Source organism: Anser brachyrhynchus (genome assembly GCF_964034855.1).
Source record: "Anser brachyrhynchus genome assembly, chromosome: 17".
NCBI lineage: Eukaryota > Metazoa > Chordata > Aves > Anseriformes > Anatidae > Anser > Anser brachyrhynchus.
In genome coordinates this window covers 3,098,938-3,120,647 of record NC_137710.1, presented here as the reverse complement: position 1 = coordinate 3,120,647, position 21,710 = coordinate 3,098,938, and the positions used below count along the sequence as shown (strand labels likewise).

The window sequence follows — 21,710 nt, the reverse complement described above, 5'->3', positions numbered from 1 at the left end:
GAACCCAAGTGCGCTCAATTTGTAAGAGATACGAAAAATCAGGTGTTGAAAGAAACATGTAATGTTTTTCTTTGCCTGAATACTTTCCATCTGTCAAACAGGCTTAGCTCTTTGAGCTGCCAGTCACAGCTCTAAAACGCATTCAGATCCAAAGACGGAAAACAAATACAATTTATTACAGTAAATAGTGTAAGAACAGGCTGCAGAATGTTCCTCAATGAGGAGGGTTCAGCATGTGCAGAGCGAGTGCAAAACAGGCAGGCCCAGGCAGAAAATAGGAGCCCTGCTACCACTGACAGGAGTTTAAAACTCAAACATAAAAGAACTTAGATTTTGAAATGTACATTATTTTCTTGTTTTTTGCAAAATGATGCCACTCTCCCTTCTAAAGAAGAAATCCAAAAAAACAATGTGACCACAGCCTCAGAACCCCCAGAGTAACTGTATGTTCTATAAAAAGTGTCCTGGGCAAAACGCCCAAAATGAAATCAACCCTGTTCATCTGCCATCCTGTGCAATATCTAGGCCAAAGCTGCTTCTCTCTTGCTATGCTCCACAACTATTTTTAAAGCCAAAAGCTATAAACGTTTTTGGTGAAAGAACAAACCCACAAATTACTCAATGTGCTCTATGCAGACTGGACTATGTGTGGCTTTGGAATACCATTTTACATTGTGCGTACTACCTAGGACAAGGATAGACAAGGTCACCTAAGCCACAGCACTGCACAGCGGAGGCAGTTCTGTTACAGTCCTACTGTCTTCATTCTATGATTGCCAAATTAGTGTAGAATTACCAGAATTAATTATTTTTCATAGCAAATTCACTTATATCCTCCTAGTTAATACAAAAGACTTTTTTCTTTTTTTTGGTCTCACTTAGATAACGCCAAGTTTTCTGTGATTTTCAAGAGATTATAAGAGTATAAATAGAATCTCTCCAGCAAACCGAGGAAAATTTAAGAGCAGAGTCTTTGGTCTTGATGGAGTGGTTCCTGAGAGATTTCATTCTATCAGTGGAATATAGTAAAAAATTATGTAAAGGATGAAACTTACTTTGTATGACCACATACACCAATTGAATCCGAACAATTTTCTGGCAGTTTATCCCAGGATGAAACGCAAACTATTGTTCTCTTCACTTCTATAACTACTTCTAAGGTCTTGAAAATAGCTTGAGTGGGAGGTAGAGTATTTGCATATTCAATATTCACAGCATAATGTATTTTACAATGGGAGTCAAAGGATCTTGTTGATTAAAGAACTGATTCCACTGAAGTTCTATTATTAGTTGATTAAGTCTATATAATAAAAAAATCATGCAAAATGAACTACAAGCTGCTCACATTGACAAGTGAAATCTATTCATTTTAGGAGATAGATGTCTATCTTTCACCGCAATCTCTGGCTTTTTAAAAGCAAGCAAGTTTTCACATAACTTTTTTTTTTGTCACAAAGCAGGTGAAACAAGATATAAACAACAGCAGCAAAATTATAATACCTGTAGAAAATCAATCAATAGTTTGGCAGAATTTTCAAAAGACTTCACCTACTCCAACTGTGGCATAGATTAGCCCCTCAAAATCTCACTAACCGAAGCCTTCTTTAGATCCAGGGCCAAATTCAGAGCTGGAGCTGTTAGATTTAACTCCACTTAAGTCAGCAGCTGATAGGGATCTTCAGGAAAAATTAGGTTTCTCCAGTCTAAAAGCTAAGAATCATTCTGTTACGCTTCCAAAAACTACAAATAAATTTATTGCAAAATACTAGTGCTTTCACTTGTGTAAGCATTACTTCTCAAGCTTCGTATATCTCACGCTCCCATCTATATGTAGGTGAAAAATCAAGCCCTTAAAATGCTATAAAAGATTGGATTTTATTGCGGTTTAAATACTACAAAGAGTTCAAGAAAGAATAGCTATGTCAAGATGTATCACTTTAAAGTAAAGTTAACTACCCAAAAGGATTGCATTTTTGACCAACGGCACTTTCCCATAGACCAGGTCAACTGCTCCCTGTGTAGAAACTCAGCAGGCTCAACCTACAGAATTCCCATGGAGCTGTCAGTGCCCCCAGTAGTGCACCATTCAAGGTTATGTCCACCAGTGAGCTTTTCTTTCTCAAGCAACTTAACGCAAATAGTTATTTAAGCTTCAAAGATTAAATGACTGGACAAGGACCAAATGCTGGCACTGAGTTAGCAGTTAAAGTAAACAAGCCTGTAGACTCATGTTTGCTAGCCGAGCCAGAGCCCCCTGAGATATAAAAACTATCCAAATGAAAGCAAAGAAAGATTATGATTTTCCCCTCGGCTATATTTATGGGTGACTATAACATAAAAAGCGTGGAATCCAGACTATGAAACAGACTGAATGGAAGCAGGACTTTGCTATCTCATATAAGGTCCTGGAGCAGGTGGGTATCTAGCATCCCCGGGCAGATTTCCTATATTATGTTCCATGCTTATTGAAAAATCCACCAATGCTGGTACGTTAGACTTCTCCCCTTGCTTTAGCTGAAAGCAATTGCAATCAACAGGTTCTCTCACAACAATTTTTGAAGTAACTAAGTCTTAATGTAATTCTACATATGACAAAATTGAATTGCAACTATCAAATGATCACAGCCCAGCTCTTCTAATGCTTATGCCTATACTGTAACTATAAATCCTTCCTTTCGTCTCCTTAATAGTAACATTTGCCCCATGTGAAGTTTTCACAAGGTTCTTATTCTAAGATTATCATTAAAGGAGAAAATAGATAAACTTGTTTACAGAAAAGAACAAATCCCAGACTAATCCCTCACTTTCATGTCAGTTAAAAGATTTGTGGATTACTGTATCAATTTGATTGTATTACAATCATCAAAATATTCTTCACGTGAAAGTACTACAGAAAATAAAGTATTAATTGTAAAAAAATAAATAAAATCCTTCTGAAACACAGAATCAAAAGAAGGTTCCAAATAGATGGTTTTGTTAATAACATTATTTGCATAAGGTCAGTAACTGCAGAAAATTGGAGTTGATTATCTCTACTTCTATTAATTAAGGAGCAGATGTTTTAATTTTCTAACTAAACCAATTAATGGGATACAGACTGTCCAAAGTATTAACACTCAGTTAAGAAAGTTCCTTATCATGACAGGATTTCAGTAATTTTTTTTAAGAGGCTCTAAAATTGTGTTAGTACAGCACTGTTGGATATAGTTAATAACTCATATACAGAAGGGCAAACTTTTACAAGATCCAACCAGATCCAACCAAAAGATCTCAATCTATTGAAAAGAAAGTATCCTACAGTCTGCTCATTAGACAGATAAATCAGGAAAATTCTACATTAGCACTGAGTAGGACATCTCTTCTGGGAGTGCTTGCTTCTGGTCAGGAGAGAAATATTAAAGTAGCCGTTACTAATAATTTGGGCCAATCAGAATATTTTTAATGAAAAAACATTTTCAGTTATCACAGGAAATGCACAGATCAATAAAATCGATGATTTATTCATGCCAGTGGGTGCTGAAAGAGCATTCAGTTCTGTGAAGCTATATTTTATGTCTGAATCACCGCATACATTTGGCTTAAATGATGGTTAACGTCTTACAGCAAAAAGCTTCTGGCTTCTGTAAGAATCCTACAGATTTGCCACTTTTGTTCTCTCAACTTCACTTCCATCTATTCTCCGCCTTTCATGTTTAAGGTGCCTTTGACAGACAGGAATGTAAATGTACCTACGACCTTAATGAAAAGGTCAAAAGAAAAGTAGTAAACATAGGATAACATGTCCTTGGTCCTGGTTTAAGCCATTTAGTGGTCAAGTAGGGAGCTCCTTAACAGCTAATCTCTTGAAAATCCATCTGCCTTGTTTGGGGCTTGATAACTGTTTCTCATCGATTTGGATTGACTCAACCATTTTAGAGGAAGAATAACAAGATGTGTGGCCCAAAAAATCTGTCTTCTGTTTTCAAAGTGTATCAACTTCTACCTTTTTTATAGTATTACCAGGGTACATGCAGGCATGGTAGGCATCCGTATGGAAAGATTAAACTCCTTAATATGCATTAATTAATATGCATTGACTCATTAATATGCAGACTTCACATATCTGCTAGCTAACTGATACGACTTTCTATACCACATTCTCAAAAACATTAATTTTAACTACTGTAGCTAAGCACAGCTATGGTACTATTCTATTCTGATACCTTGGGAAAGTCTAGGCTCTTGGGGCCCTATGCTGAACTCTGAAGAGTACAATGTGTTGTGTAAAGAACTAAAAATATCGCAGCTTTACCTAGGATCACTTGTAATTGAACCATCTAGCCTTCTAAGTGTCAACATTTGATTCCCTAATTTTCAGGATCTGACAGCTGCAGCTAGGAGCCTGCCAACTTTGCCCCGTGTTCATTGTACTTTGTTTGAAGTACTTAAAAAGATTTCATAATCATTGAAGCAGACAATTTATTCCTACCTTTTTGTGTGTGTGTTTGATGTAAATGAATTGATTATTCCCTGCTGTTTCTTCTAAGTTCTATTTAGCTGTACAACCCCTTGAACCAACTGGAATGCTGTAACATTCTTTTTTATGATTAGAGGAGAAAGCAAAATACTAGCACCTAAAAACATAAGCCAGGATTGACCTTTTGGTGAATGAAGTGCTAAGAAGACCTCAATTGAAGATCCAAATTGTGGTACGGCAGCACAAGCTAGGAAGGCACTAATTCTTTGATTGCCAAGTCTTGCGAATGCTATGATGTAAGAGGATTCAGTAAAGGTAGACAACGAGAAGATGAGAAATATTGAGTATAGGAGAAAAATAATTCTTTGATTTAAACACACCATTTAGATAAGTTAAATGTGGCAGGATTAAAAGCCTGTTTAAAACTTAAGACAGAAAAACTCTTTGTTAAAAAAAAATATCTTTCTTCCTTTTTGAAAATGGAGGGACTAAATGCAAATGTGTGGGACTGCAACAAGAAAGCATAAAAGAAGCTCTCAGTTGTTAGACAGTGGAAAGTAAAGGTTGAGTCTACAACCTTTCTGTCTCTATTGAACATATGTCGTGCAGTAGTGACTCTCCATTACACTAATCAAGATTTCCTTTGATACTGGCTCAAAGCTGGAGTAACAGAGCAGTGAACCAGAAAATACAAATTTAAAAACATATCACATTAGAAACAAATCTACAGTGAAAGGTTGTCTAGGTGAGTGATGAACTGAAACTTACCGATGAAAGATAACCTGTTTGCTTCACTTTTGCTTCATCACCTCTTCCCCGACAACTTATTTGTATCATCTATCAGTCTCATCTTCTCACAGCCTAGACTGTGAAGCAGGACTGCTTCTCTAATACGTGTTTGCATTTACTTTAAGGAGATATGAAAACCAAAGCACCAAGCTCCTTTGCAGCATTTTTGTTTGCTGACATTAAAAAAAAAAATAACATGACTATCTCCTTCTTCCAGATGAGGAGGTAACTGTGACCTTTGAAAATGAAGCAATCAAAATCCTCAAGAACCCATATTCTTTGCTAGTTTTAAGCCATAGGAAACACTCTTTTTACTGCTTTGGAGTGCCTGTGAGTACCACTACAGTATACCTAATAAACTAATAAAAAGAAAGAGAACACTGATCATATAATGCTGGCTTCCTTGGGCCAACATACAGAAAGTATTTTACAAAACAGGAAATGTTTTTTAGAAAAAGGCAAACACTTCTTATTTTAAGCTGATGTTCTGCCCGAAGTGCTCCATCATGTGTTCTGCATGCATCAAAATGAAGACTTTAAAATATTTAAAAAGCCAAAAGTAGAATAGATTTGAACAAAAGGAATGCATGTTATGTTCAAAACAGTTGTTTTTTTTTTTTCCTGCATTGAGCCTCTTCCTTGTATCAGACAGTTAACTTCATTTTTCATTATCAAGCCTAGGTTCTGTAACTGTGTTTCCCACCTTCCCTGCTCTCCTTAAATTGCTGTGGATGTTGTCCCCACTCAGGAGTAGGCACATCAATATTTCTTACCTTACAATTGTATTTACAGATAATGTAAAACATATGTGATGTCTCTGTAATGCATTCCTGTTGATTAATTAAACATTTCTTTCCCATGACAGATTGTCTGCTTTCTGTTCTTATCTTTAAAATTGTCAAAGGTTCTATCAAGGTGCCCGGTGGAGATAAAAACCTTGAGATGGAGAGAAGTCTAATCCAGTGGTCTTGTTATTATTGCTACCTATGAATGTCTGTGGTACGTCATGGTAAGAGAAATCAACATCTTAATTCTTCAAAGATTTACTGAAGTCTTGTAAAATGAGTTACTTTCAACAGACTTGAGGTATTCATTGCTCTAAACGTAACCCTGGATGATAAGGTAAGTCTGTCATTGCTTCCACCTTTAGTTTTCATCTTGATTTACAGAAGGGTAGACAGGCAAGAAGGCACAAGAGAAATATGCAAGGATTCCATAATATGCAGGAAGTCTTTATGCATGAGTGGACACACACACACGTTCCCATACTTATTTACTCTGTAAGACTCCTTTAAAAGAAAACAGATTTTTGTGGAACGGGCATGTCCTATGGGATCAGGAAGGGAGTTCCTTCTACAAAGGGCGTTCACTGTTCTGAGTAGTATGTAAAAAAAGCACAGAAACAGACAAAGAAAAAGAAAGGGAAGAGTGTTACTAAAGTATAGCACTACAGATGAAGACAGTACATGAGGAATGAAAAGACACACTAATTCAGAGAATGATGCAGCTAAAGTCATCTTTATGGAATTTGCCTATAAGTGCACTTCGCAGGCTTTTTCCAAACTGAGAAAAATTATTGCCTTTAAAAACTCAGTTTATTTGGCTGACAAGCCACTGTCTGGCTGCAGCTGACTTATTCTTTGCAAATTTTTGAAGAAAAAGCTTCTTTAATAAGAACGTCTTCAAATATAACTTTGACTAGCATAATCAGCATAGCTCAGGCAAAGTCTGTGTTACAGCTAATCTTTAGGTGGATCTATGGAAATATTATTTGAAGTAAAAACTTTTGTGGGTAATAAATACAAAAAGAAACCCTGCATTTCTGATAATTGCTGGTATTGCACCTTATGATCATCGATCATATAAAGAATAGATAGTAACATTGTAGATTTTTATTATACATCGAATAATAAAATTGATCTACATGACTAATCACTTGAAGTCCTAATCCCCTCATTAGTCTTGTTGACTTCTATAGTTGGTTAAAGTTATTTATCATCATACCATTGTGATGATATTGACGTTATTTTAACTCAAAGCCCTGGAATGTTAAGACAGCCCAACATTAAGTCTGCATATACTTTATAATCTATTAGATACAATGTGAATAATTTATTAATTTGAAAACAGCTACTAAGAAGTATTTTAAAAAGTGGTGTTACAGCATAAATATTGGAAAGCATTAGAAAGTGCTAGACAGCATTGTACTACCTTCACTTCAAAAATGTCCTCAAACACATTGTTTGTCATCCAATTTTAACTTAGAGTTCATAAAAAAGCAGAGCCCAGCCTGTTGCAGTGCTGAGGCCATGTAGTTTGACACCATACTATAAAAATGGATAAGATACTGTAGACGCAGTTTTTGAGATGTGAAGTTAAAAGGAAACTATTAGTTAACAAAAAAATCCATCTCTCTCTTACGAATTTCCTCTTCCTTACATGCACAGTTAAATTGCATACCTCATCCCCTTTCAAAACTTCAGAGCCTTCTAACTCTTGGGCCTGATTTGTCTTCTGTAGCATCTGTCTTTCTGTGCTGGACATCTCTTCCTTAGCAGCTTGAAGTTCTTCTGCCTTAGCTTCCTTTTTCCGGGAAATTATAGATGCCTGCACAAGTATTAGAAATGTATAAGGACAAGTAAAGTAAAAATTGCACTTGCTTGATAATCATTAGTAAAACATAAACACTTAAATTTCAGGCATGGCACCACTGAAAACACATTTCAACTGTAGGAAATTAATTTTCCTTATGAAACGCGAGCATATCTCTTTGCGATGAAAAAAGCATCAGTTACACATTATACACAGCGAGTTAAACCACAGCTTCATTGAAGTGAATTGCAAATTCCCAACTTTCTTCAGTATAGCCAAGATTTCTATCATAGCCTTTTTCTCAGATTCATGCTGATTTATTTTACATTTTGGATATATGTTTCTTCACCTCATTTTTCATTTTCATTGAAGAAAAAGGTACACATTTTAGCTGCTCCATTTAATCTATTTAGTCCCTTTTTGTGCATATGTGAGATACATCAACATGGCTTAACTAGAAAGATATCCAAGATTTCACAAATGTCATAATACAGATTTTTATAACTCCAACCTACTCCAACCTACAGAAATATGTTATACTAACAGCAGAACCTAGCTGCTAAATCTTGGCAAATAGCTAAAAGAGAATGAACAAAGCAGTACAGTACAGAAATAGTGTAGATTACAGATTACTTTTTTTTTTTTTTTAAGTCTAGAAGATAAAGCATTTAAAAAATAATGTTTTGTACCAGACAGAATATTTAAAAGTACCTAATGTTTGACTAGAAGTTAACAGATTTAGGAACATAAGTATACATTACTTCAGGAAAAAAAAAAGGTATTTTTATCTTGCCAAAGTATATTTTAACACAACACATGAATTTAGATGTATGCGCCTGAATTTGAATGCATGGTTGGTTTCTTCATCTGAAGGAAAAAAATAAGAAAAAATGAAGCAAAACGTAACTGCTTCCTCACACTACATTAAGAGGGCCAGATTTATTTCTAACAGATATATCTAACAGAATTCTACTGGGATCTGCTCAGCTCGTTGCTTGATGAGATATCTGCAGCAACAAACTGTAGTACAATATATATGATTATTTTGTGAAACAGAAGCAAGCTGTCCCTCGAAGAACAAAGCAAAGACCACCATATGCTTTCAACTCACAGCAGCAACCTGAACTCCTAGAACAGCTAGGAGTATCACTAGCCAGGTGGTCTTTGGCACCAGCACATTATGTAGCAGGCTTTTCTTTAGGGAACAAGTGTATCTCTCACAAAACAAAATTGGGTGTTTCATATTTCATATGTGATTGAACTATAGTATACATTTTATCACCATTTTTCCTACCACTGAATATTTTACCTAAGCCTTTTTGGTTTTTATTTTTTACATCATCACCATAAGCATCATTATGAAAATCTTCAATAAAACCAGCAGCTATACAGGTCAGCTGGAAAAGAAATCACATATGTTTCTGCGTAAGCTCTAAAAATCTTAGATTTCATAAATCCTTTTTATAACTTGTGAATTTACTAAGACTAGACCACAGAGCCCATTTTATAGAGAGACTATTTTATAGCCTCAGGATGAAAAAAAAAATAAAATCAAAGAATACCTTCTTAACAGATGTAAAAGGAAAAGTAGCATGTGGTCAAACACAAAGCAAGCTTTGCATCCAGGTCTGACTGCAGCAGTCAGCCCACATGCTGCCTTGTAAGAATCTGTCCACAGCTGGAGACTTACCAAAATAGCTCCTCCAAAATGATCCTTCCAGAATTACTGTGAGGGCAACACCTCGGACAGCAATTGACGTAAACTCACTAGTATGACTGAAAACAATTGTTTGACTAAGCCCTAAACATACATATATATTCAACAGCTATTGATTTTGGTTTCGTCATGCACTATTATTTATTTCTACCGATTTATGCTTTAATAAATTAAAGAAAAAAATCAGTATGTAAAATAGTCAGACTGAAATTGCTTTACTGCTTCTACTTAAAAAATGCTTTGTTCCTCCTTACCTGTTGGCGATACATGGAAAATTTACTATCAATTGGCTCATACTTGCTCATTCTTTTCTCAATAAGCTGATTTATTTGTGCATTTACTTCATTTATCTGAAAAACAGAGCAGAAAACTAAAAGAAACAGAGCTTTATTTCTTTGTCGTCTCCAAGAATTAAATGCTTTGCAAGCCAGACTAACAACCCAGCTACAAGGAAATATTACCAGTTCCATTTTTAAAATAGAGAAAAAAGACCAAAAAAAACAACTCAATGAGTCATTCAGTACTGGCCAGGAAGAGACTATGTTTTTCTATTTCCAGTTCTGTGCCTTTATGATAAGGCAGAAGCATGAAGCTTACCCTGAAAATTAAGTAAAGTGGTACATGTAGACAGAAGATGCATGTAAATTGGCACACACAGGCAGAAAAAAAGAACGGTGTTGTCATGTATGTGAAAATGTGCTTTTAGCAATGTTAACTAAAATTCCTTTTCACTCAACCATCTATCAGAAATTTAAAGAGGAACAGATAAAATTGAACTGATATTAAATTTCATCAGTGCTTTGAAGAGTCTCATCATATTCCATCTCTGTGGTACCTTCTTTCTACTGATACAAAATGCACCTGTTTGTCCATAGGCTCAAACTGTTGATCTACATTCTAGCTGAAACTTAACTGCATCTGGAAGCTAATAAACAGCTACACCAGTGAACTGATTCCAGCTTTTCCACTCCCGACTTAATGCTACACACTGGGACTCTCATCAGCCATTGAACCACAGCCCTAGCAACCTTCCTTTAATTCTCTGCTACCTAGATGAGTGCTGATAAGCAAGCAGTGTAAATATGTGCTGAAATCCAACGAAGTCAAAACATAATGCAGGTACAGTGCTGGACGTCACCCTAACATTACTATGGGTAATATCCGTGCACTTTTAAAGCTAAGTATTTCAATTAAAGTGCTTAATATGACTAGGAATACCCCAACACCTGAGGAAAATCTCACTAGTAAATTCTGTTCCTTTACAAAAGCCTACTCCTTTTCCTATCAGTGGTTAGAACAGGTCTGAATTTGAAGATGGCATAAGGATTCCCTTCTGTGAATAAATTCCTGTTTTATATATTATAAAATGCAATATAACGTCATGCTTACTGCCATTCAGCTCCTTTTTATGACATTGAGATAACAGAAGACTGCCTTTGAAAGAAATGCTAAGGCCATGCTGTGATTACAGCCAAGTATACAACATGTTTTTATTATCTATTAAGAACACACTTGCAAAATATAGCAAATTAAAAGGTTACCTCATGGAGAAAAAGTAATCTTGAAGCTCTTTGAAATATTGCCAAAATCCTAACAATACTTTTGGAAAAGATAGGTGTAAAACGGGGCTTCAACTATGCCTAAAAGAAATAACTGCAACCACAAATGTTGTTTTGATTTCAAGAAAGAAACTGGGAAAGCAGAGGCTGAATCACAGAGCTAGTTTAAAGTTTCAGACCTAATCTACAGTTTAATAACGCTGTCATCCTTAGAAGTTATAACGATCAGGATTCAAAATGGCATTGGGTTGTCACTATTTTTTCTTTCACAAAAAGTAGTCGTAACCTTAAAATAGAACGTATTCTTGATGACACTCGACTGCTGATTCACGACTGATCCAAAAAAAACCCCAAACAAACTATGGGCATTTATTACATTAGTTTGACGTGTGCTACAGAGCGAATGCGCACAGGCTACCAGGATGTTGATGAAGTTGTTGAACCTCTCTCTGTAAGACAGCAGAAGAATGGTGGATGACAGCCCTCACACCTCCATGGGGAAATCATTCTCTGATCAATTACAAATACTTTGTTTTCTGCCTATTTGTCTTTCACAGCAAAACTTGTTTATTTATTTATTAGTTCCAAGATCTCCAACTGGTGAGAGGAGAGGACATTTAGACTGAACAGTGTACATAGTAGTACTCCAGACTGCTCTTTCTACCCTAGCTAAGACTGTTGTAAACTTTCAACACCATCAACAGAAATACTAATGATTAGTGTTACTCTGAATTCCTCTAAAACACTATATTACATATTTAACCTTGAATTTAGAATGATGCAAATATGAACACTTCACTGAGTGAACCATACAAATGTACTTAAGTGGCAACAAATTCTGCACTTTTTCTGAATTATAAATTTTTTCTATAAACAACTTTTCTTTCAGATATTTAACTTGCTCAAACCTTTAATGCTGAATTAACATCTCTGCTCATACCATAGCAAATTGCTAACACGATTTTCTATATAGCATTTAAGGATAGGGTGGGCTTTGTGGTGTGGGGTTTGATTTTTATTTTTTTTAACTTATATAAGAGCTTGCATTCAGCGAGTAACACATCTTTTCTTTTACAGCTGAAAGATGTTCCTTTGGGAATTAAACCTTTTTTCAGGGGTGTAAAGTAAGGATAGGAGAACTACAATATACAAGAACTCTAGAGATGCTATGGAACACCAATTAAGTGCTTACCTTGACTTCAAGTACATTGAGATCTGATTGACTCATAGCTGGCTCTGCAACTGTCTTTTGTAAGAAATATACTGATTTCTTCTTGCTTTCAAGCTCCCTAGGTATTTTTTCAGTAGCCAGGTATGAATTGAAATTTATCTCCTCTTCCAGTTTCTTCATTAAACCTTAAAAACAAATTAAATCAATGTATGTCTATAGCCAAAGTCATGTAGAGGATAATTAAGTTTCATTTCCCCAACATATTAAAGTATTCAGCAGGAGATTACAATAACAACAGCACAACGTTTAAGTCTTCTTCTCAAAACTCAAAGAAACAGGTAGTTACTTGTTTTAGCTTTTTAATCTGGATGTTAAACAATACAATATGCACCATATTTATTATCCATCTGCATCTCTAACATGTAACTATTAACTTCTCGACAAATTATTTTAATCAACGAACAAGTAAAACCCTTAGATGAAAGTCCAGCTGAATCAGTTGTAAAATTCAACATGCAACATTGATAACCCTGTGCATGTCTCACACATCCAGATACCTGACTCTGTGTTACTTTTTTGTTGTGAATTACATTCTTTATAAATTTTTTAAAGTTGATGGCTAGACTTGGGTTGCTTATATGCATTCAGGGTAAGGGACAGCAAAACACGCCACAGCTGTGCTGACTTGCTCAGGGCTTCTTTGAAGATTGTATCCCTTCCAGCTTCCCTGGCTGGCGCAGAGGAGCAAGCATCCTGAAGCCGGTTCTACCCATAGATTACGTAGGTCATTGTTTCATGTGAATTACATCATCTACAGACAGAAATTATCTCAGCATGAATCCTTTATCTGTGTCTCAAAATAGAACAAAGATCTTAATTTGGCCAGCCTCATGTAAGATCTGTTATATACTTGGAAATTCTCCCTTAAAATAAAACTTCTTTGTTCTAATCTGGCATCTAAAAGACCTTAAAATGAGCAGAATTAAATGGATGCCTACATACATTTAACAGAGTCTTCTATATTGCTGTAACACTTATTAATTGCTTTTCTCTATGTAACAGACTATTTTTTCTTTTATGAATGCATGTTCGGTCTTGAGACAGTATATTGACTGTGAATACTAAAAAAAAATAGAATTGAAAAAAATAAGAAGAAATTTCTGTGTAGTGTCAAAAATTCTACTGAGAAAAGCAATCGCACTTAAGTTTTTCTCTACGCAAGCCTGATGCACACTGCATGATACCATGCTTATAATAACTTGGCTCTTGCTAGGTAAAGTAATTTAACCTCCTTTACAGATAAATTATAAATAAACACGGGCACATACAGGTAAAAAACAATACACAGCTAGAAAAATATGACAGAACAAAATAAAGCTGCTATTTAAATTACATTATACAGTCGTCTGCTGACAACAGGCAGTTTAGTGCAATTACTCCTCCAAGACACCTCTACCAAGGGCTGCTGTAAGATCTGCAAGTTACATGTCAGATGAGAGTGGGAACAGGTATTTCAGAATATTTTTCATGATCCAGATGACTGACAGGTAAGTATCCTGGGTACTTTTTAAAACTACTTGCTGAGGAATCGGGGTGGTTTTTGTTGTTGTTTGTTTCAGAATTCGGAATTACTATGGAACACAAAGAAAAACATGACATTCAAAACTCTTTCTCTGCACAAAGAAAAGCTTGAGTACAGAGATACAATAACAGAGCTGATGTTGCTGAAACAGACAGAGGAAAGGATGCAGGTTGAAAGAAGATTTCTGGCTCTCAGGCTAAAGAGCCTGCTGACCATATCACTGACTGGCAAAAGACGACAGAACAAAGTGAAATACAAGCCTTGGTAAAAGGGAGGCCCATTTTTTGCAGCTATTTACCTCTAGAAATAAGTACTGATAGATCCTCTTCAGCCTCTGCTCTCAGCTCAGACTGAAAGGAAAGCTACTTGGTCTAGCTGCCAGAGAGGAAATAAGCCATTCTTAGTTCTAAGAAAGCCTCAAGAATGAGAAGAAAGGAAACAGACCCTAGGGAAAGCAGTGCTGCAAAAAAAATAGAGTCAACGCAAACTAAAAATGAGTGGGAATTCCTCTTTTCCAGCAGTTCAGTTTGTTGATCTCTGTGTTTATGAAAAGCAACAATGTCATAGGTTCTTTTCCTCCATGTGGAAAGGTCATTCATCTTGCACAAAATAAACAGCATCGGTACTAATTTCAGAATGGAAAGCGTAGTTACTATATGCATGCAATAACCATTAGGCACTGGGCGCTACAGCTGTAACCTGGGAAACACACCTGGACTTTCAGAGGGAACATTAATCAACCCCTGACAATTCCCACTTCTTTCCTCTAGAAGAACTGGGTTCCAGTCTTCCTCAGCCCACCGCAGAGCTGTGCAGGAAGGACTACATTCTCAAGTCTCACTAGAAATCTACCACCTCTGCAAATGCAGCAAAGCTTCCCACGTACACTGTGAGCTGAATTATCACCTCAGAACTGACTAGAAGCACAACTCCCAACTAGATATTTATAACCAAGAACTTCGGTGTGGAAATCAAAGTGATGTCAATTAAATTACCCTGGTATTTAATATTAATATTTTAATCAAACTAATTTCTCATTTTCTAACTTTCCTCTTGCTAGCAAAAAAAGTCTGCATACATAACTTATATTTTATTTCTTATCCTACTCCAGCCTTCTTATAAAACTGCGCATGCCTAAATAATTTATTGTAGATATGACACTAAACTCAGGAAACAACCATGCCTAAATGATTGCTTTCAAAAGAGCAGAGGCCTATTGACTTCACAGGGTAAAACCCTGATCACTATCTAGATTTGTTTCGAGATAACCCAAGAGCTATTACCAACTTCTTTTAAACACTGGCTGGTTCTGCATTCACGCTTGCTGTTGAAGGTGCACCAAGCAATGAAGCAAGTTAAAACTTGACATCTTGACAGGGAAAGACATGATGATGTCAACATCCCTCATGACTAATGCAGTTTCTTTCCTAAATACTTCTGGAGATATTTTTCCTCCTATATGATTTGACATATGGAGAAGTAACTACCTAAAAGCTATTTTTGCTGCTTAACTGAACCTTAGAAAACAAACACAGGGCAGCTCTTTTAAGATTTGTTTTCAGTGAAAGACATCCCTTTTTCATATTCCCAGGCTCGAGGAAAGAAAAGGAAGCATACTTTAAATCTTTCCATTACACATATAAACCCTGTTTTTAATGCTTTAACATTGACTTATGATTACAAAATCTACATACGTAAGCTGCACAAAAAGTCTGGCTCTGTGCCCTAAGGCTATTTTAGCAAGGCTGTGCCAACCATGTATTTACATGTGAAGCGCTATTAACAGCAATTCCTCATGTTTTCCATTCAATTTTTATTATTATTGCAAAGAGATGGGTGGGAGAAAGAGTTTCTTGGTGCTTGTTCAGTCATGTAGGAAAAAAGCAAGTTTCCCTGCATAATTCTGCTAATGCATCCAAAATTTGATCCACCTTGAGCTCAGATTACTACTTCTTTTCCCTTTATGGGCTACCAGTTGTGCATTCTATACCAAAAACATTTGCAACACTAACTGATTTAATAAAAAAAAAAAAAGAGGAACGCTCGTTTTATACGTTATTGGCAAATGCTTTGTTTAATATCACATAGAAAGGCTATGACAAAGGCAGGTGTAGAATAGACTTCCACATGGCATTCACTTGCTAAACGTCAAAGCCTTCACTTCCCTGTCTGCAATCATCTTCTACAAGGCAGTATTGAAGTGATTCAGTCCACAGCTTCTAATGATATCACTTCCCATTTCCCTGTATTAAAAAGAGATCTGGGACATACAACTAATGACAGATGATGACAAATCATCCCTTCGATATCTCCTTCAAAATTAAACAGCTTCCTGAATCTTCCACTGTAAGGCATGCTTTCCATGTTATAACATTATTGTGTCTCTTTGAAATCTAACTTTCAACGATCATCTCAAATTCTAAACCACAGACGTGGTTTTGCAGTGATGGAAATACCTGAGTTAAAAAGAGAGCTAACAACTTTTCTGTTACATTTCCTTCTATAACTAAATGCATGGACAGCACCAACTCCTTGACCCCGGGAGCTCCAGTAAACTCCTTTTAATCTGTTTAACATAATCATGCTGAATTTTTAAAGTTTTTTAAACCACTTTAAAAGTGGTTTCCCCCTAACCTTGTATGAATTGACAGTGATTGTACTTCCAACAGATAATTATAAGCAATTTTATTATTGAGTTCCACCTAAGCATTCTCCTTTGACATAATTGTAACCTGGTCTGTAGTTTTGGAGGAAGTTATTTACACTTGGAATTTTAGGGAAAGATAGCTCTGTGGCCAAATGAAAAGATTTAAATCAAAGAAAAGAAAACTGTCAATGTTTTCATTCAAAGAGAAAATATTAATAATAGTCTCCTAAGTTTCTGTTTTTCATAAAATGTTTCAAATGATATAAAATAGACATCAGTATAAAACAATTCCTCTTTAACTGGTATCTTTGATGTTCTCTTTGCTCTAAATATGCTATTCCATATCAACTTAAGTGTATAAATTACACATTTCACTGTTTATCGACAACAATCCTCTTAACCCGTTCTTTAATCAATATTTTCAAGCTAGACATCCACTTCTTGGTATTTCTGCTAATAAAGTGAACAATAAAGTTCTATAAAATGGACAGAGATCAAGAATTTCAGTAATTCAGTTAACTTCTTGGCATCCACAATTTGTGTTTGTGCCAGCAGAGAGATTCAAAGTAAAAAGATGGCAATCTTGCTGAGGAATCATGGGCTAGGTTATTCAAACTAGTGATCAGTATTAATAAAAATACTATTCAGATCTGGAACAAAGATGAATTTAAAAAAAATCAGAAATTCATGTCAGTACTAGCAGCAGGAACTCCCTCTCTGTAGTTAGGCAACACACTGGATAGTACTGAAGTTAATAAACAAGGAAGGAGTGCACTATGGAAACCAATGTTATCAATTTTAGTCTGAAAGACATTTCACAATGATCAACTGTTATTCATGAAACAATACAAGGTTTTCTAAATAACTTACTATGTTTCTAAAAGTAAATAAACTACTAACCATAAATTATATTTCCCTGGCACAGCTAAAGCAGACTGATGCTAATTGCACATTAACGCCACTCTTAAGTATGTGCTAGTTGCATCCTTTGAAGAATTCCTTTACATTTCTTTAAAAAATGTCATCCTAAAGTAATTATAAGATGAAGTAGTTGAAGCAGCATGTGTCCATAAGACATATAAAAAAGCTTCCAATCATTAGCAACAACTTTTATAATTTTATCTTGATTTGGAAGTAAAAGCACCTAAGTATTAAAAATGGAACACAGTTATTTTAAGGGAAAACATCTGATTTGCACAGAAAATCCACAACTACCTACCAGCCTTTGAATTGTCAGCATACAAGCTATACTGATGTGAGTAGGCAGCTGAGATACAAAACTACAGCCAAAGGGTGTTCTGGTTTTTTTTATAAGTAAAATAAATTGTGCTAACTGTAGACCAATGAAGCTTTTAAAATAAATGTAATCCTACTCAATGCACTTCGGTCACCTAATTTTAATTATTAAAAAAAAAACAAACACTTGGCATTCTGTAATTGCTACTACAAGCAGTGTCTTTGTAACTACTATGGAGAAAAGCAATTACAAAGCTAAGTCCTGAAGACTTTGTTCGGGCAAAATTTCAAAAGAAGTTTTCTTAAGTAATGACTCCAAGTTTATCTTCAGATCATCTAAACACTTTTTCCCCTGCAAGCAGGACTCAAGACAAGGGAATTAAATGAGTAGACTTTATTTTCATCTCAATGATTAAATGACATATTTATTGATTTTTTATTATGTTGCCTTTGCTTCTGTGAACTGAACCCATCAAGTTTCCACTGGCCTTAAAAATACCCCTGGAACTGAAATAGAAATGTTGACACAGCTTTGCTGTATAAACTCTCTGGCAGCTACTGCAAAAATGGAACGGTTACAAAATCCATTGCAGGTCCCTCAGAGTAAAGAAGATAGTTCAGATACTCTTTTAGTTCCATTTGTGGTTCAGCAGCTGATGAACATTGTTAAAAAAAAATAAAGAGAATTTATGAACTAATAAAAACATAACGTGCTGTTGACTGAGAAAAATCCTCTAACTCAAAACAACTGCCAAAGCTGTTCTGTCGTGCAACTGAAATACTAAATGTACTTGAAAAAGTAGGCCAATGACTTACTTTGCTAAATTTAAATCTATAGCTATCATTTGGGAAGTAATTTGTAGATAAAACAAAAATCATTCTATGGCATTTTTTTACCAGAGCAACTTAGAATGCAACTGCAAAAGCTCTGGGAAAAGAACCATTCTGAATCTTATGCCTTCACAATACAATCCTCCATACAGTAGATTTTTTCTATATTAATCATCCCCAATGCCTGTATAAACAGCACATAAAACCTGTATCAATCCTCTGATGGGTTACTGATAGCCTTCTTGTGGTCACACGCATCAGAAACACTGAACCCTAAACTGACTCAGGCTAATCCTGCTTACATTTCCTTCAAAGTAACTACACCATGGGCAGCTTAGATGTTGTAAAATTGTAGCCTTTGGAGATAGTTATTATGCATTTAATCTACTAACTGCAATTCCCTCCCACCTGCTATTTTTATAAATGATCGTAGAGGACTAACTTATTCTACAGGTAGTATAATTTCTTTTGCTGAGTTTATTTGCAGACTGAGATATCCCTGAAAATGAGCAGAAGCAGCCTTGCCATTATTAATGTAATACAGCAATATACAAATAAATCAGGTACAGTGACATCATGAGAACAAAGTATTTTATATATTATAAATATATCTGTATATTAAGTCTATGCATTAATATATATATATTAGCATATATAAACTTATACATAGGTGTATGTGTGTATGTATATACACGTGTATGTGTAAAATCCATGCTCTATAAAAAAGCTTAATTAGGAAGTGGCTTTATTTTTGGTACCATAAAAAAACTACATTAAGAAACAGACCTTAACATTCACACGAATGTTTTATTGAATGTAACTAAAAAAATCCCACAAGTCTACACTGACTAAAACGTAGTATTCAATGTATTTGTGCATTCATTGAGAAAATTTTTAAGAAGCAGTATTTCACTGATGCCCAATTATAAACACAAAAGAAATAAAACTTCACTGGCATTTGATGGCAATGCATATTCAGCCTTAGGATCTCAAGCATGTGCCTTTAGAACACAAGTTATTTCTTCTGTTAGCTTCTCAATGTTCCTATAGGCTTTTTGGCACTACCATGTTATTGACAGTCATACAGTTTTGATTTCCATGTCTATAACAGAGAAGAAGTGTAAATCCCCAATCGTTATAGATTACTACTTACTTTCAGGTTTTGAATCCACTACTGCATGATGCATCTCTTTCAGCTGGAGCTGTGCTCTTTGCAGTCTCTGCTCTGCATGGAACAACTTTTGAGAGACAATTGGACACATTTAATGTGTTCAGTTAATGCACTTGAAATGCATACCCAAGCAATAAAAACAAAAAAGTATCAAAAAGAATCCCAAATACAAAAAAAGTGGTAGCTATAAGCAGCTGGTTTGCAAGGGAACATGCCAAAACAAATTTACAATAATTGGCCTGGATTGACTTGATATTCTCTAGCGTTAATTAAGAAAAGTGTTATTGTACTCCCAAGTGATATTTTCTCTATGGCAGAAATTCATTAAACATTTTTTAACCAAACCTTCAAGTGGTTTGAACATTAGAACAACAACAAAAAAAGACAGCTAGGATCAGGACTGCAGTAGAAAACTATCTTTTACTGCAGTTCCTTTAAGGCAGCTGAGTTGTCACAGCGATCCACTGTTCTATCGCTGAGCCAAGTGGAGAACACACTGCAAAGCTTGTTGCCAAACAACATCCAAGTGAATAGCATTTCTGCAATTTAGGGAAAGGCATAATAAGAAGTGGAATTAGATAGACATCCCCTTCATTCTACTTGTGATCTCCCTCAAGTAAAGACCCAATAGCTTGAAACCCTGATTCACATTAATTTGAAATTCAGATATAGGCTGCAATACTAGAAATCCAAGTTTTTCTCCTTTTAATACAGTGTTGAAGCTCTTGTTTTCTTTGAAATCAACAGAATTTGGTGAGATGATACAACAGTCTGGCGCTGGACTTCATATTAAAGAATCTTGTTTCCACAACGTATCTTAGGAATAAAACCCGCCCTATAGTCAGATTCCAGCTGCTTCCAGTGCTTCCTATGGCATGATCTTTGTCAGACTTAGGGGCCAAAACCCAAAGGTTGCTCCTGAGTATTTATTCCCTCCGCACTGATCCACAGTGAAAAGTTGAGGTACTTGCTGTGTTACTTAGCCGCTGAAATCTTAGTGCAAGTGCACAGAGATATAATCAAACTAAGGAAACATTTGCTTGCTACCATAAATATAATGACCTCTCTTTGGGTGCTACCACAGTAAGTCATGGAACATTTCCTGGGATTGCTAAACGATTATGTCAGGGGCAGCTGAGGCAGCCAAATATCTTAAATAAGATGTTCAAAACTTGTAGGGTCAAGCCTCTTCCTTTAAAATGTACATAGCTATTTCTATTTTAAATGGGATTTAATTTTCTGATGTTGAGAGAAACTCTATTTGTTTCTCATTTACTTCTTTATATGCATGACCCCCAAACAGATGTCAACAATTATTTATTTTAATAGGTACACTTTTATGTCAATACCTGATTTTTTTGTTCTTGTTTCTGTTGAGCCAAAGATTCTTCTCTCTCTTTTTCTAAGCGAAGCTGTCTTGCTATTTCAAGCATTCGTTGATGATTTTGTACTGTCTCCACCTACAGCAAGTGGATAAATAGTGCATGTTACTGTCAGATAGTTGAGAAATACATTAAAAGAGATCATATGTCTCACAAGCCCACTTAGCACTTCCTTTCCATACATGTTACTACTCAGAAATGACAGCAAAGTACTGGACTCAAGATTCTTAAAAGCTCTGGACTAACGCCTAGGGAGATTCCCTGTGGGTCAATTAGTTATTTGACTCCTTCCTAGACATACGGTATGTTTATCCTAATCCTTGTTTGCATTCCAAAATCAGTGTTGCAAGCCAAGGATTATGACACTGAAATGTAACAGTGTTACTTCTCTTATTACCCTCTTCTTAAGACGCTCTACTCTTTTGATGAGTTGATCTTTCTCCTCTTCCATTGCACTGATATCCTAAACGGCAGCAAAAATAAATAAATGTTAATGTATTTTACTACATAATATGGATTAGACTAAATTCTGTACAAACTAACATGAAAATCATAATTCTTCTCTGAATACATTGAA

The 21,710-nt window shown here is 35.5% G+C and overlaps 1 protein-coding gene across 3 annotated transcripts in view; it reads right to left on the bottom strand.

Annotated features, from left to right (window-relative positions):
* IFT81 (intraflagellar transport 81) overlaps positions 1–21,710 on the bottom strand; it is a 61,896-nt gene that overhangs the window by 34,067 nt on the left and 6,119 nt on the right. For all 3 annotated transcript variants that reach the window (XR_013940353.1, XM_080559501.1, XM_080559500.1), the window contains exons 5-10: positions 21,531–21,596; positions 21,101–21,211; positions 19,734–19,818; positions 12,306–12,469; positions 9,809–9,904; positions 7,706–7,852 (exon numbers count right to left, since the gene is read on the bottom strand). Coding sequence is in view for 2 of the 3 variants with exons in the window: in XM_080559501.1 (XP_080415627.1) it covers positions 7,706–7,852; positions 9,809–9,904; positions 12,306–12,469; positions 19,734–19,818; positions 21,101–21,211; positions 21,531–21,596 (669 nt within the window). In the remaining variant the exon portion in view is untranslated. The remainder of the gene's footprint in view (positions 1–7,705; positions 7,853–9,808; positions 9,905–12,305; positions 12,470–19,733; positions 19,819–21,100; positions 21,212–21,530; positions 21,597–21,710) is intronic.